At 40.3% G+C, this 15,455-nt stretch overlaps 1 protein-coding gene across 7 annotated transcripts in view; it reads left to right on the top strand.

Moving 5' to 3' along the window:
- Window positions 1-15,455, top strand: part of Fry (FRY microtubule binding protein) — a 479,403-nt gene that overhangs the window by 436,185 nt on the left and 27,763 nt on the right. For 5 of the 7 annotated variants that reach the window (XM_029559622.1, XM_029559621.1, XM_029559619.1 and 2 more), the window contains 5 exons: window positions 2,826-2,834; window positions 7,255-7,455; window positions 7,996-8,157; window positions 10,746-10,912; window positions 13,584-13,773. In XM_029559622.1, the coding sequence (XP_029415482.1) occupies window positions 2,826-2,834; window positions 7,255-7,455; window positions 7,996-8,157; window positions 10,746-10,912; window positions 13,584-13,773 (729 nt within the window). The remainder of the gene's footprint in view (window positions 1-2,825; window positions 2,835-7,254; window positions 7,456-7,995; window positions 8,158-10,745; window positions 10,913-13,583; window positions 13,774-15,455) is intronic. The other 2 variants (XM_008825033.3, XM_029559620.1) reach the window with 1 other exon arrangement.

The following is a 15,455-nucleotide window of genomic DNA, read 5'->3' as shown; positions in this document are numbered from 1 at the left end:
CTTTTTGAGACAGGGTCTCCCTGTAGTCCCAGCTGACCTGAACTCACTATGTAGACCAGGCTGGCCCTGAACTCACAAAGATCCACCTGCCTCTGCCTCCCAAGTGCTGGGACTAAAGGTATGTACCACCACACCTGGCCCATATTTATATGAAATGTAGTATAGAGTTAAAACTAAGGCCCAAATTCAAGGTTTATTGTTCCTACAGTAGGTAGGCACCTCCTAATTTAGCTATAAGCTTATGGGAAAAATGAGAGTCTGAGCAGCTTTCCTAAAAGGATCTGCTTACTGGGCAACCATTTACATCTACTTGGGCCAAAGTCCCATGGCTTGACTGCCCTGGATATCTGTCCCAGCAGGAGAGATGTGGGTACATAAAATAAATGGTGTTTTCTTCATTGAATATTCCCCTAGAAAACACACTTAGCAGACCCAGTCCTAAGAGTATAAAAGCACTGGCTGAAGCTGGTATTTCTGGTCAGTGTAGAATGCTTGCCTACTGTGCACAAGGCCTTGGATTCCATCCTCATCTCTGCCTTCCCCCTGCCAAAAAGGTAACAAATGAAGGCTGGCTGCAAGAGCGTGCGTCAAATCAATGTCAGCCTAATTTTCATCTTAAACTGTCCTAGAACCAATTAAAAGGATTATAGCAGTTTCTGCTAACCATAATTAGTGATGGAAAAAGAATTCACTAAATGTGGTGAGAATTATTTTAAAATTTTAAAGCAAAATGCATCTGTCTTGAATACTTTCTAAATGTTTGTGAACCCGAGCTGAGTTCTCAGTCAAGAGATTAGTTCCTTGATCTGGCACCTGACCTAGTTGCTCTTAGGCTAGGGTTCAAGCTCAGCATCCTCTTCATTCTGGAAATTAAACTAGAGAGAGAAAAACTGGCAGAGCAAGAGATATCACTTCCCTGGTTTAGTCCCAGAACAATGACAGACAGAGTGACCCGGCAGGAGTGGTATGAAGCAGAGGAATCAGTCATTTCCAAACTGCTAGTGTAGTGGCAGAACACTTGTCTAGCATGTTTGATGCCCTCAATTCTATCCCAGCACTGAGAAAAACAAAACCAAAAATCTAATGTTTTCTAAGGACAATTAATAATGACTATCAGACTTTCCTTTTAGTTGACTCTATTATTCTAGCCCTCGTAACTGAAAACCACATAGATTATTTTATCTTTTAAGATTAAGATTTTACGGAATAGAGAGATGGCTGAGTGGTTAAAAGTGCTTGCTGCTCTTCCAGAGAACCTGAGTTCAGTTCCCAACACCCACATTGGATAGCTCACAGCACCAGTAACTCTAGACACCTCTAACTCCAATTGCTTCTGGCCGCCACAGGCACCTACACTCACGTGGTAGACATATGCTCAGGCACAAATACATACATACATATGTACATACATACATATACACACAATAAATCTTTTAAAAATATTAGGATTTTATAAGGAGCTCAAGGAAATAAGAAATAGTGAGTCATTTGAAAGCTGAATGATGTGGCGTGCATCTGTAGTCCCTGGTACTTGAAAGGCAGGAGGGAGTTCAATGCCAGCCTGGCCAACACAGAGAAACCCTGTCTCAAAAATAAATAGGGGCTGGAGAGACAGCTCGGTGTTTAAGAGCACCAGCTGCTCTTGCAGAGGACCCAGGTTTGGGTCCCAGAACCCACATGGCAGCTGTACCTCCAGTTTCAGGGGATCCAATGCCCTCTTCTCTTCTGACCTCTATGGGCATTGCATGACATGGGTGCACTTACATGCATGCAGGCAATAAACTCATATGCACAAAATAAAAATAATAAATAAAATTTAATTAAATTATAATATATGTATTATTTTTAATAAATATTTATTATGTATATATAATTAAAATATAAGATACAGATATGCTTACAAAGCACTAGTGTGAAAGTGTTTGAACTTCAGAGAGCATCATTTTTAATTTCAGTTTTGTCAGTGACCTAGCCATGAGCATGGATGCAGCTCCTTAGTCCCAGGGAGGCCATAAAACCTGCCTGTGGACTTGGCATGTGGGGTACAATCATCCGTGCAAAATGTGTAGTGCAGTGTAGGGAGGCAGCTGGCATTCTCGGTGCCAGCCCACCATTCCTGCCGGTGGTGAATAAGTCTAGGGCATCCTCATCAGAGTAACATAAGCATATTTTGGCTTCTTCATCAAAATATGGTTATCAAAAAAAAAAAAATCAAGTTGTTTTTGTTGTGTCTATTCCTTTTCCTTAAATAACCTCAGTAACTCATTGAATAAGATCTGTGTGAGAGTTTTTGCCCTTGAAGTTTTCAGAATCTTAAAGGTGCTGTGTCTCTTTGCTATTAATTTCACATCTGCAGTGAACACGTCATAATCACAAGCACTCTTAGCTTGGTGAGCGAGATCAGGTGGTGTCACCTTGTTCTTCATTCAGCTGATGGCCCTTCTTCGCTTTCCCATGACTTTTAACAATTTTTTTCACAAACAGTTATTTAGACATTCAAAAAAAAAAAAAAAGGTGCTGAAATTGTCACTGAAGTAGAAAGCTGTTTCTGAAATTGTGCTCACAATGTTACCCTGGCGGCAGCCTCCGCCAATAAGAACCGCAGAATTTTGACGTTTAATACTGATTTTCTCTCTGGAGTTAGGGCATATTCATTCACCTTTTTAAATAAGTTGTGTCTACTGAAGTATATATTATTAAACATATACTAACATATTTTAGTTGCCATTGTATTAAAACTAAAACAAGTGCTCCTGAGTATCTTATGCAATCATTTTAAATAAGACCTTTTGTTTGTTTTTCTGTCCATTCAAACTGCTACCCAGGAACTTCAGGTAAGATGATGCTGTTTTTAATTCTGGTGCTGGTAGATGTTCTGTATTGTTGCAGATTTATGTAACTACATGGTTGCTCTTTTCCTCCCCTCCAGCACATGTATGCTTATTTGTGTGTATATTTCTGTTTAGGCATGTGTGGTAGAAGAAATTTTGTTTTGTTTTGTTCCCTTTTTTGCTGCTCTAGTATGGAAATATTTTCCAAACTACAAAAATGCTTGTTATCTCTAGTTTGAAAGTTGCATGACTATCTCTCAAATATCATCTATGGGAATCCTATAGTTTCTTGTTAGGCAGTTACACACCTGGATGAATGTGTTGTTCCATGAAAAGTGAGATCACCCTGAGGATGCACCTGAGTGGTAGACTGTCAGCTTAGCATGAATGGGGTCCTGGGTTCTCTCTCAAGCACTTCAAAACAAAAAGAAAACAAAACACAAAAATCAATAGTCTGTTGTAATATGCTATACACTCTTCCAATGAAATATTTTTGTTTTCTAAGAATTAAAAACTATCTTTGGCTGGTGACTAAATAAATTTTCATCCAAACCAGGTCTCTTGCAAGTAAAAGACAATGCCAGTAACAGTTATGTCCAGACAGCTAGCTAAAATCAGATCATCTTAAGCAAATTGACCCATGGTCACCCCATGACTATTGTCATTTTTTTAACTTACGTTAAGTAGCTTTATTTGGATAAATATATTTGATGGCAATAATTACTATTTTAGCTAGGAGTATATCTCAGTAGTAGAGTGCATCCTTGTCATGTACAAAGACCTGCATTCAATCCCTAGCATTCTATTAATAATAATAATTTTGACAGGCTTCCAATATTTAAAAAATTCAAAAATACTATTTTTAACATTTCTAGAATATCTGTTAATACTTTTCTATCTCAGTGCAAATTCTTTGTGGTGTGTTTAAGTTTAATGACCATTTGTACAAGTTATCCATCTGGAACAGTGAGCTAGCCTCTATATTTTCTCACACATAATCTGACATCATGAATAAAACACAGTTTTGGGGGCTGGAGAGATAGTGCAGTGGTTAAGAACACTGTTCTTGCAGAAGACCCGGGTTTGAATCCCAGCACCCACGTGTCAGCTAACAACTGTCCATAACTACAGTTCCAGGGGATCCATACACATTGCACGACATGGGTGCACTTATCTACATGCAGGCAATACACGCATATACATAAAATAAAAATAATAAACAAAATATTTTTTTTAAAAACACAGTTTTGCCGGGCGTGGTGGCCCATGCCTTTAATCCCAGCACTTGGGAGGCAGAGGCAGGTGCAGCAAATAAACTTAATTTAAAAAAGAGAAGAGAATGGGATCTAGGTGTGGTCGCACATGCTGTAACCCTAGAACTAGGGAGGGAGGCCTGCACAGAGAGTTTGAGGCCAGCCTGGCCTACCTTATGAGATTCTGTTTCCAAAAAAAACCCACCAAAATCCAGACGTGGTGGCACACTTAGGAGGCAGAGGCAGGCAGATCTCTGTGAGTTCGAGGCCAGCTTAGTCTCCATTAGCAAATCCAGGCCAGCTGCGGCTACAGGGAGACCTTGTCTCAAAAAGACCAAAAAAAAAACATAGTTTTGACTTTTCACTCTTCAAATGACATAAAGTGCAAATATGACATGCAGGGGGTGGATGGCTCTGCTGAGTATATTTTGTGCCATGTGGAATGCTGGCCTAACTTTTATGCACTGTGGACTTTGTGTGTGTGCTAGAGATTAAACCCAAGAACTCAGCAACGCTAAGCACGTTTTCTGCCTCTTAAGTACACCCACAGCCTTACTATGTGGACTGTAACTGGGGTAACACTATGACCCTGCTCAATCTCAACCTCTCAGCACCACCAGGGAAACATTTCAGCACCTTTACCTTGAATGGAGCTGTTGCATTTAGCGAGATATATCTTATTTGTACAAGAACAGCTTTCCCTGCCTCCCAGTTCTCATGCCCAATGGATTTAGGTTGTCACCAGTTGCCACATCATCAACAATAGCGCCACCTGTGTCCAGTGCAGCAGTCTCTTACCTTAGACCCTCTGTGGTGCTGCAGGCTCAGGGTCAACAGGGGAGACCTCCAGAACTGTTGCTTATGATAGTTCATCCAACCTATGCCGTCATTTGGGACAAGAAAATCAGTGTTGTGAGTTTGTGTTTCTCCCAGTTTTTTAACATTCTCCTCATGGCTTCGTTTTTCTTTATCTTTGTTCTTTTCTTTACATGTGGCATTTCCCTTTTCTTCCAAGATCTCTCCTTCTTACGCTGTTTTCCATATTTCCACTGCAGTAGTTATTTTTAAATCTCTTCCAAGGAGTTAACTTTTCTCACCAGGAAGGAAAAAAAATATTTAGTGGTAATTTTTCAATTGGTAATTTATTACGGCCATCAGAGGAGACCAGGTACAAATTGAGCACCCTTTATCCAAAATGCTTGGGACTAGAAGTATTTCAGATTTAGGTAGTGTTTTTTCCCTCTGGAATATTTGCATACAATGTAATAAGGTATTTTGACAATGAGAACAAAGTCTAAACAGTAAATCCATTTTGTTTCCTTTTTTTTTTTTGTTGTTGTTTTTTTTTTTTTTTTTTGATCTTTTTGAGACAGGGTCTCCCTGTAGCCCCAGCTGACCTGGAACTCACTATGTAGACCAGGCTGGCCAGGATTAAAGGTGTGCACCACCACATCTGGCCCTGTTTTTCTTTCCTATAAATTTAGCCTGAAGGTCATTTTATATAGTATTTTTAGAGGTCCTAGGTTTTGACTATGACCAGTACATGGAATTTTCCACTTAGGGCATAATGGTGCTCAAAAGTTTGGAATTTTGTCTGCTTTCTCTTTATAATCAAGCAGCCCCAACAACAATCATAAATGCCATAATGGGGAGAATGGGGCAGCAGTTGAGAGCACTTCCTGTTCTTCCAGGGGACCCAGGTTTGATTCCTAGCACCCACATGGTGGCTCACAACCTTGTCTATAACTCCAGTTCCAGGGGATCTGATACACTCTTCTGGCCTCCAAGGGCACCAGACAAGCACATGGTTCACATACATACATGCAGACAAATAAAATAAAAATAAATATATCTTTTTTAAAAGGGCTAAATATTGATAACAAGTTCTATGTCATATCCAGAGTGATGTGTTTAGAAATCTCACTATTGCTTTCTACCATGACTAACCAAAGCAGACCTTGGATAGGCTAAGTACTCATTTGTTAGAGAAGACTTCTGTGGTAATGGCAAACTGGCCTTATTTGGAGTCTGGAACAGGAGGAAAATAAGTGTAGTGTTCACTACATTTACACTAATTCAGATTATTATGCTGTTCACTGAGCTCTTGTCAGAAAAGTTGTTTTACTTCAATGAGCCATTAGGCCATGTTTTAAGTTACCAAGAAATGAGATGCAGTACTATATTTTATTCAGGTGACCTATTTGTTTAGATTAAAATTTGCTTACTAGGCCAAGCATGGTAGCACATGCCTTTAATCCCAGCACTCAGGAGGCAGAGGCAGGAGGATCTCTGTGAGTCTGAGGCCAGCCTGGTCTGCATAGAGAGTTCCAGGCCAGCTAGGGCTACAGGGAGACCCTATCTCAAAAAAAAAAAAAAATTTCTCTTCCTTTATTCCTGTCTTAAGAGACAGAAAAAATCCCCATATTCATTTCATTTCTACAGAAAAAACGTGTAGTCTGATAAAACTAAAAGCTTTAACACTTCAAGTGTCTACCTAGGCCAATTCTCAGTAAATCAGAATGGGTAAGTCAGTAGGAAGCATTGATGCCAAAGCAAGATATTAATGACTTCCCAGCTTGGGACACTTTCAAGATGAGCCATGGCTGCTGCGGGTTCCTTATAGTGCATGGCCCAACAAACTGTATCCAGCTCTGACAGCCTCTAACTGCATTGTGTCTGTGAAATCTGATGTGGCAGAACAGGCTGGAGTGTTTACCTAATGCTCTTCTACTTAATAGCCAAAGAGTTCTGGAATGTGCTTCAAGCGTAGCTGCTACTTAGTTCTCCTTCTGAACACTACTAAACAGGAGCCTCCTGAGGAGGGACAGTACACTTATTTTGACTTTTTTTTAGTATTATCTTTTTGACAGTTTTTTTTGAAAACATAAATTTTCTAGAGTTTATAAATATCAGCTTTAGAAAAATACATTATTACCTAATACACCAAAGGGAAGGGTGTAATCACTTCCACCTGTGACATAATACACTCAGCTAAATAGTCTGCTCTTTTGACTTTTCACCTCAGGTAAAGTATGGGTACCAAAGCAAACAAGGGTGTGAGAGGTGATGCTGACCCACAGTGTTCATTTCTAACCTGTAACTGACTTACTATGGAAGGTGTACATACAGGAGGGCTGGGGCACTCAAAGTAGGCTATGGTGTGATTTCAGGGGGAGAGCATGGACAACTTCAACTGGGGTGTACGCAGGCGTTCGCTGGACAGCCTGGATAAGTGTGACATGCAGATCCTGGAGGAGCACCAACTCTCAGGAAGTACTCCCAGTCTAAATAAAATGAACCATGAGGATTCGGATGAGTCATCTGAGGAGGAGGACCTCACAGCCAGCCAGATCCTAGAGCACTCAGACCTCGTAAGTAGTGACTTTTCCCACTGGAGAAATGGGGAGGCTCTTTTTTAATTAATTCAGGAGTTTTATTTTCTGCTAAATAAACTTTCCATGGTTGGCCACTGAACTGAAATCTGAACTGTCAGGTGCTGTCTATCTAAGTGCCCTCTTCTCTGTAGGTGGCAGATGATAGCAATTGCTATCATCTAATCTGGAAAGACCTAGATTTTTTTTTCCCTAGTAGCTTTTGTGATGCTGAAATCTTTTCTGAAACCCCTGGGCTATGCAGAGCTTTAGTAAACAAGGCAGGCATTCTGGTGCAATTATCTGACATTGCAGGTGTTAATATTTTTGAGGGCCTTTGCCATGAGGCCAGATTCACACTGGGTTGGTTGCCTGCTGCGCTGTCAAGGGTCTAGTAACAATGACACAGGGAAGTTGGAAAACTACCTGTCGGCCAAGAACTGGAGAGCAATGGTTTGTGTTTCTTTTGTAAAAAGTAGTCAAAGCTTTTAAAGAACAGGCACTTCATGTTGTGTTTTCTTTCCTTTGGTTTCTAAACAGATCATGAACCTCTCCCCCTCTGAGGAGGCCAATCCCATGGAATTGCTCACCACTGCCTGTGACTCGAACCCTACAGACCCTCATTCTTTTAATACGAGAATGGCAAGCTTTGACACTTCTTTGCCTGACATGAATAATCTGCAGATTTCTGAGGGGTCAAAGGTGAAGAGATTTGGGCAATTGTGGTTGTAGTTTCCTTTAGGGAAATAAAACCTTTTAAGAATTCTTAGGGGACGGAGGTCAAAAGTGAAAGGACTTTTTCTGATTTTAGTGAAGTAATTGAAGCTTGTGCACCTGCGCCCGTGTTTTGAAGTTGTTTTATGCTCATAAACTTGAGCAGACACCTCCTCGTTGAAACAGATTTGGCCCGGTATCTTTGTAAAGTGAAATATTTTGTGAGGCATTGATGGCAAAACAGAGTGGCAGATATCTGAGATTGCTGTGACTGAGAAACTGCTATTCTTTGTTGGAGCTTTCATGAGATAATATACTAAGTGAGGTGTGGGTGTATGCATGCATTGGGGGAAATTGTTTCCTATGTAGGAACCAGTTATACAATTTGCACATTGACTCATGCTCGCCTTTTGGTGTATAATAGGAATTTGTAATGTCAATCACGGCATTATGCCAGATTGTCACAAAACTCTCCCAGCCAGACTCTTTGAGGAGAAAAGTTAACTAATGTATAGAATTTCCTTATTTTAAAAGATTGATGTTAAACAAACAAAAAGAAAAGGTCTGTGAATATTTCATTTAAGGGTTGTTTTATCAAAAAATCCAGAAAATATCCTGTCCATAAAACCATCTACTTGCATGCTGCAACTACATCAGTATATAATTTAATTTCCTTATATTAGAAATACCAGAACAATCTGTTACTATTAGGATAGACTTAGTCTTTTCTTATCCTACATTTGGCTATGGCTTTGTAAGTTTGAGAGAGAAAATAGAAAAAAAATTGTAAAAGTCATACTCCAAAAGGAAAAGTACAGTAAAAAATTACAATACACTAAAAATAGACCTGTGATGAAGAAAACTAGACATGGTTTAAACCAAGAGCAACCACTAAGGTGCAATTACCTAAAAATACTGAAGCTTAAATAGAAGTATTGCTAAGGTCACTCCATTGCAAAGAGACTACTCTCAAGATTCTTGGAATTAGCAGTGTCCTTTATTTAGCCAAAAAAATAAAGCCCCGGAAAGGAAAATTAGAATCGCAAAGCTAAAAATTTTTTAATTAAATTTCATGCAAAGCATCACAAAATATATATGAAGTGCTAACCACTTGGTATTTCTCAACATGAGTGCATTTTCTCCATCTTTTATTTTAAATGCATCTATATACATATATATATTTCTCTTATAAAGTATTAGAAATAATCTAATTCTATCAAGCAAAGATTAGATCTCATTTCTAAGGAGCTGTGTCTGTTTTCTCATGACCTGTATTTCTCTGGTATTTGATATATCTATGATGTTAGAGAATATAAAGATACATTTGTAAGAACTCAGCACTTTCAGAATAGATGAAGTTTATGAACACTAAGTCCTGAACCAGTCCCCAGAGGCCAGCCTTATGGGACTACTGTAATTTTAGAATCCAGAAAGAAGCCAGACAGATAAACTTCTGAAAGTTTTTATTACAAGCCATTTCCTCCATGACATGTCATCCTAATATATCTCTAATATTCTGGCTAATTTCTCCCCATTAGTCAATTGAAAATACAGTAAACTAAACAGGATAGCCAGATGTTAACCCACGATAAAGCGCTAATTCATAATACATTTCTATTTCACCTTGATTTTGTTTTTTAGAAGACTCAGTGAAACATGTACGTGTATTTTCTTCCTCTCCTCTTCTTCTGATGAATAGCTCATTGCCTTCCTTCCTCACAGAACAATCAGTTCTACAACTGACTTCCCCCTGGCCCAAGCTCAAGCCCAGCCTCTTTTTCCATTTCACTTGCTGTATCTCTTCCTGCCTCCCACTGACCCTGGTTCTGCCTGCCCTAAAGCTGTTTCTTCTTACTGTTTAGTCCACATGCTATAGTAAGGTGAGAACAGACACTTGTACCTGTTCTCCTCAAGGGATATTCAAGAGGAAAGCATACATGCAAGTGGATGGTAGAGTGCTTTCAGTACAGAAAAACCTGTCAACCTGAAGCTTCACTCAAGGACTTTGAATCACCCAAGGCACAAGATATTTCTTGAGCATCTGTTGTGCCAGGAACCAATGATTCTACATCCTAGCTTGTATTGGCAAAAGGTTTTCTTATTGGAGAATTAGGTCTAGATGTGCCTAATTCTAAGGCTAGGGCTTTACCATGGAAGGAGTTCTGAATCCAAAGGCTTTAACTTGACTCCAGCTCTAACCCTGATGACCAACCTGACATTAAGCAAATACTTTCTACATGGAGCAGCATTTTCTCATCTGTAAACATGGAGGTTGAACAAGTATAAGAGGAGGTCTTTGTGACTTTTTCCAGGTTTAGCATGTATATCGTACAAGCATCGATCAAGTATCCTAATCTATTGAGAACGTCTTTAGGAACTATTGTGGAAGAGACTGAAAGGAAGATAATGAACCAAAAAGTACTTCAGGAATTTCTAAATCCATTTCTAAGAATGACTATATTGTAGCTAGAAATAGATACCGCATTTCTATTACTCTCAGCATTGTATTTCTGCATTAGTGAAACAGTTTTCCTAGTATGTAGTCTTACACACTGGGTTTATTTTTGTCACTTCAGGCTGAAGCTGTACCTGAAGAGGAGGACACCACCGTGCATGAAGATGATCTTTCAAGTTCCATCAATGAACTCCCAGCAGCTTTTGAATGCAGTGACAGCTTCAGCCTGGATATGACTGAGGCAGAGGAAAAAGGCAATCAGGGCCTGGACCAGTTTACTCTCGCAAGGCAAGCCTTGGTGATGAGTGGTGTGTGCGTGTAGTGCATTGTAATGCAATAATGCATCCATGCTAGCTCTCTAGTGTACAGGGCCATACGTACTTTCAATGCTGAGGCTGCCTAAAGAAGGAGTCCACAGCAACATGTGACTTGGCAGGTACTCACTGAGTTACAATTTTCTAACGTGTATTTTCTAGTCTGGTTTCTCTGTTGTGTTAAAACACTGACCAAAACCAGCCTAGGGAGGGAAGGGCTCATTTCATCTTGCAAAACAAGGGAAGCCTACATAGGAGCTCAAAGCAGGAACCTGACACGGAGCCCACAAGGAACGCTGCCTACTGGCTTGCTCCTCCTGGTTTGCTCAGCTACTTTTTTAAAAATGAATTCTTGTGAATTTCATACAATGTATTTTGATCATATTTAGACCCACTCCTCTATCTGAACCCCCCTTATAGCATCCCCCACTGGATTTCATGTACTCTGTCATATATATTAAGGCCTATTTAGTCAAATTTGTGTCCCCAAATGTCTTTTGATATAGGTCCATCCACTGGAGCCTGGTTAACCTATCTAGCATCACACCCTTAAAGAAAACTCACTCTCCCTTTCCCAGCAGTTATTGGTTGCCAAGCTAAGGTCGGGGCTTCTTACCCCACTTCCTCACTTCTGTGCTGGAATTTTGTCTGGCTTGAGCTTGTGTGGGTCTTATGCATGTTGCTACCATTAGTGTGAGTTCTTATGAGTAACTTCCCAGCTGCCTGGCAAACTCTTGTTTCCTTGTGGTTATCCACCACCTCTAGCTTATAAAATTTTTCTGCAATGGTCCCTTATCCTTGGGTAGCAGAGGTTTAATATCGATGTCCTGTTCAGGAATCAGCACTCTGTAGTCTCTTGTTCTCTGCACTTTGGCCAGTTGTGGCTTTCTAGGTTAATCACCATTTGTTGCATGAGGAAGCTTCATGGGTGAGTTGAGAGCTGCATTAATATTCTTTCTAACCCCTGTTCCACAACATTCCCTGAGCCTTAGGTATAGAAGTTGCATTGTAGATGTGTCACTTAGGGTTGGGCCCCTCACAGACACTTTGTATGTTTGACCTGTTGCAGAATTTTGTAATAGTATCCAACTGTACAAAATGAAACTTCTTTGATGAGTGGCAAGAGATACACTTGTATCTAAGGATTTAGAGCTAGGAACCACAAATGAGAGAGAACATATGTCACCTGTTTTTCTGAGTCTGCATTACTTCACTTAGGATATCAGCTACATTTTTTATATAGCCTAGACCCATCTGCCCAGGATGGCATTGTCCACAGTGGGCTGGGCCCTTCCATACCAATTAGCAATTAAGAAAATGCCTCACAGACATGCCAGGGCAATTTGATATGGAAACTTCTTCAGTTGAGGGTCCCTCTTCCCTGTTTAAGGTATGGTGCTTACCAAACACCCTAACACATGCCAGGGCAATTTGATATGGAAACTTCAGTTGAGGGTCCCTCTTCCCTGTTTAAGGTATGGTGCTCACCAAACACCCTAACACATGCCAGGGCAATTTGATATGGAAACTTCTTCAGTTGAGGGTAATTTGTATCCAGTTGGAAAGCAAAAAAAAAATCAAAAACCTAACTCGTATACAGTGTAGGGCTTTATATGAAACCAAAAACGGATGCCCATGTAGGAATTTATAGAGCCTGTGAACAATGTGAAAAGCAAAAGAAGAGCCTGAGAACAGGACCAGGTAATTAGCACTTTGAAGATAAGTAAGATTTTGGCAAAGCTTAACAATGAATTCTTTCCATTTTGAGTTTAAAGACATGAACAAGTGTTTTACAGGCTAAATACTCCTCTTTGAGTATCCTTCCATCTTGTGGCTGATACCTCTAAAAATAATGAGATATATAAATTCAGAAAGATGGAAGAATAGATGAAAACAATTCAGCATGTACAATTAGTTACAAATTATGTTATATAGATTTACTTCATAAGAAAGTCGAGATACAAAATTACTCTTCTGAAAGTTGAAAATTAGAATTGAGTAAAAGCCTGTGGTGAAACAACAGACTTCTATTGCAGTGAGCAGTATCTGACCATCAAAGCAAATGTTTAAGGTGATGCCTGGAGTAGAACATGACTTTTCACTTTTTAACCATTCCCTTGCCTGCCTACCTTCCTGTCTATCTGCCTTACTCTGCACTTCTCTGTGTTCATTCCTGCCCCCACCCACCCCGCCACACACACTGACAACCACTTTGTATTATGAACATTTGTACACATGCATTTACTGTCTGTCTCTATAAGGGACAAGTTAGAAGAATAAAAAAATTAGCTGTAGTTTTTCTGAATGAAATCTGTGGAGGAGTGGAAATTGTGGAGCTTAGCAACAGATGGTCCCTTGGAGGTTGGCTCCCGGGAGAGTGAAGGTTGCTGGAGGCCAGGAGAGGTATAAGCTGTGTAAAAGAATTAGAAATAGAGGGATCACAGAAATGTCAGAGGTGAAAAATCTGTTTCCTAGAATCCAAAACATCTGAGCAACCTCTGATGAAAGCCAGGTCCCCAGAGGGTCCCTAAAGGAATGGTGGACCAAATGGGCCACCTTGTCAGGCTGATGCTCAAGGTTAGAATTTGTATAGCTGGGTACAAGAGGACATCACTTCTTGATGTAATGGCTTCCATGTCTTCCAGCTTTGGAGAAGGAGACAGGGGTGTGTCTCCCCCTCCCTCGCCCTTCTTCTCGGCCATCCTCGCTGCCTTTCAGCCTGCTGCCTGTGATGATGCTGAGGAGGCCTGGCGCAGCCACATTAACCAGCTCATGTGTGACTCAGACGGCTCCTGTGCTGTGTACACATTTCATGTGTTCTCCTCTCTGTTTAAGGTATGGTGCTCACCAAACACCCTTACGACAGCCTCTTCCAAGAGCCTAGTGGCTATAAACTTCAGAAGGGGCTGTTGTTTGTTCCAGGGTCGTACTTTCTTCTCCTTTAGCTTCTAGTTCCTCTACCTGACATTTCTTCTATCCAGACTTTATCTCCTCACCCTTATGAAGACATTGAACTCAGTGATTTCAGATCAGCTGCCATGAAGTACCTTTTATCTCTGCTGTTTTGTTTTTTGTTAACATCTTCAATCGTAGATAGCCATGGCATTAAAACAATTAAGATCTTCAGCCAGGCTGTCCTAGTTTCTCTGAGCCCCTCTTCCCTGTCCTTAGGACACACACCGGATACTTTTATAATGGTTTAAAAAAAATTTTTAATACCAAGCTCATGCCTGTAATCCTAGCCCTTGGGAGGTAGAGGCAAGCAGATTGTTGCAAATTTGAGGGGAGCCTGAGCTACATATACATAGTAAGTTCCAGGCTAGCCTGAGACTACAGAGTAAAACTCTGTCTCAAAACAGTAAGCAAACAAAAAAAGAAACCTTTTCCTTTTAAAAAATATTTTATTTATTTTTATTTTATGTGTATGAGTGTATTGCTTACATATGTGCAAGTGTACCCATGTTGTACCCACAGAGGTCAGAAGGGGCCCTCAGATCCCCTAGAACTGGAGTTACAGACAGTTGTTAGCTGCCATATGGGTGCTGGGAATCAAACCCAGGTTCTCTGTAAGATCAGCCTGTGCTCTTAACTGCTGAGCCATCTCTCAAACCCCAAGTAATGTTTTTCTATTCGCAACAAATAAAAACTTGTAGGAGTGGATTTTTTAAGTATTCTTACCACTCCCCCCAAAAGTATATGAGATAATATACATTTCATTAGCTAGATACAACCACTCCACAATATATATACGCATGTTATATATAATAAATACTATAACTTTTCTTTGTTAATTAAAAAAATCAATTTAAAATGAATTTGTTTTTTGCTTGTTTGCTTTTGGGTTTTTGTTTGTTTGTTTGTGAGTTTTCTCTTTGTTTGCTTTGAGTTTGTTTGTTTTTTTGGTTTTTTGAAATGGGGCCTCTCTGTTGCCCCAGCTGACCCACCCTTCACTATGAAGACCAGGATGGCATCAAACTCACAAAGATCTTCCTGCCTCTGCTTCCTGAGTGCTGGGATTAAAGGCATGAGCCACCACCTCCAGCTTGGCTTTGTTTGCTTATTTAATTATGCATATGTATTTGTATCTGTGTGCACATGAGTGCGGGTACCCATGGAGGCCTGAAGAGGGCATCACATCCCTTGGAACTGTAGTTATAAGCAGTTGTGAGCCACCCAACATAGTTGGTACTCAGAACCAAATTTGGGTCTACTGCAAGAGCAGTACAAACTCTTAACCACTGAGCAATCTCTTCAGTCCTGCTTTTTTTGAGAAAGTGCCTCATGTAATATAGCCTGGCCTTGAACTTACTATGTAGCCAAAGATGACCTTGAACTCTTTCTTGATCCTCCTGCCGTTGCTAGGATTGATCCTCCCAAGTGCTAGGATTAAAAGTATGTACCACCATGCCCCCAATTTTCTGTTTGCTGGTTTGTTTGAAACAGTGTCTCACTATGTAGCCCCAGCTGGCCTGGGACTTGCTATGTGGACCAGGCTGGCCTCACACTCACAGAAATCT

This window comes from Nannospalax galili, unplaced genomic scaffold (genome assembly GCF_000622305.1).
Source record: "Nannospalax galili isolate Female #2095 unplaced genomic scaffold, S.galili_v1.0 scaffold768, whole genome shotgun sequence".
Lineage (NCBI taxonomy): Eukaryota > Metazoa > Chordata > Mammalia > Rodentia > Spalacidae > Nannospalax > Nannospalax galili.
Note: the sequence above shows the minus strand (reverse complement) of the source record. Positions and strands in the feature narration are given on the sequence as shown.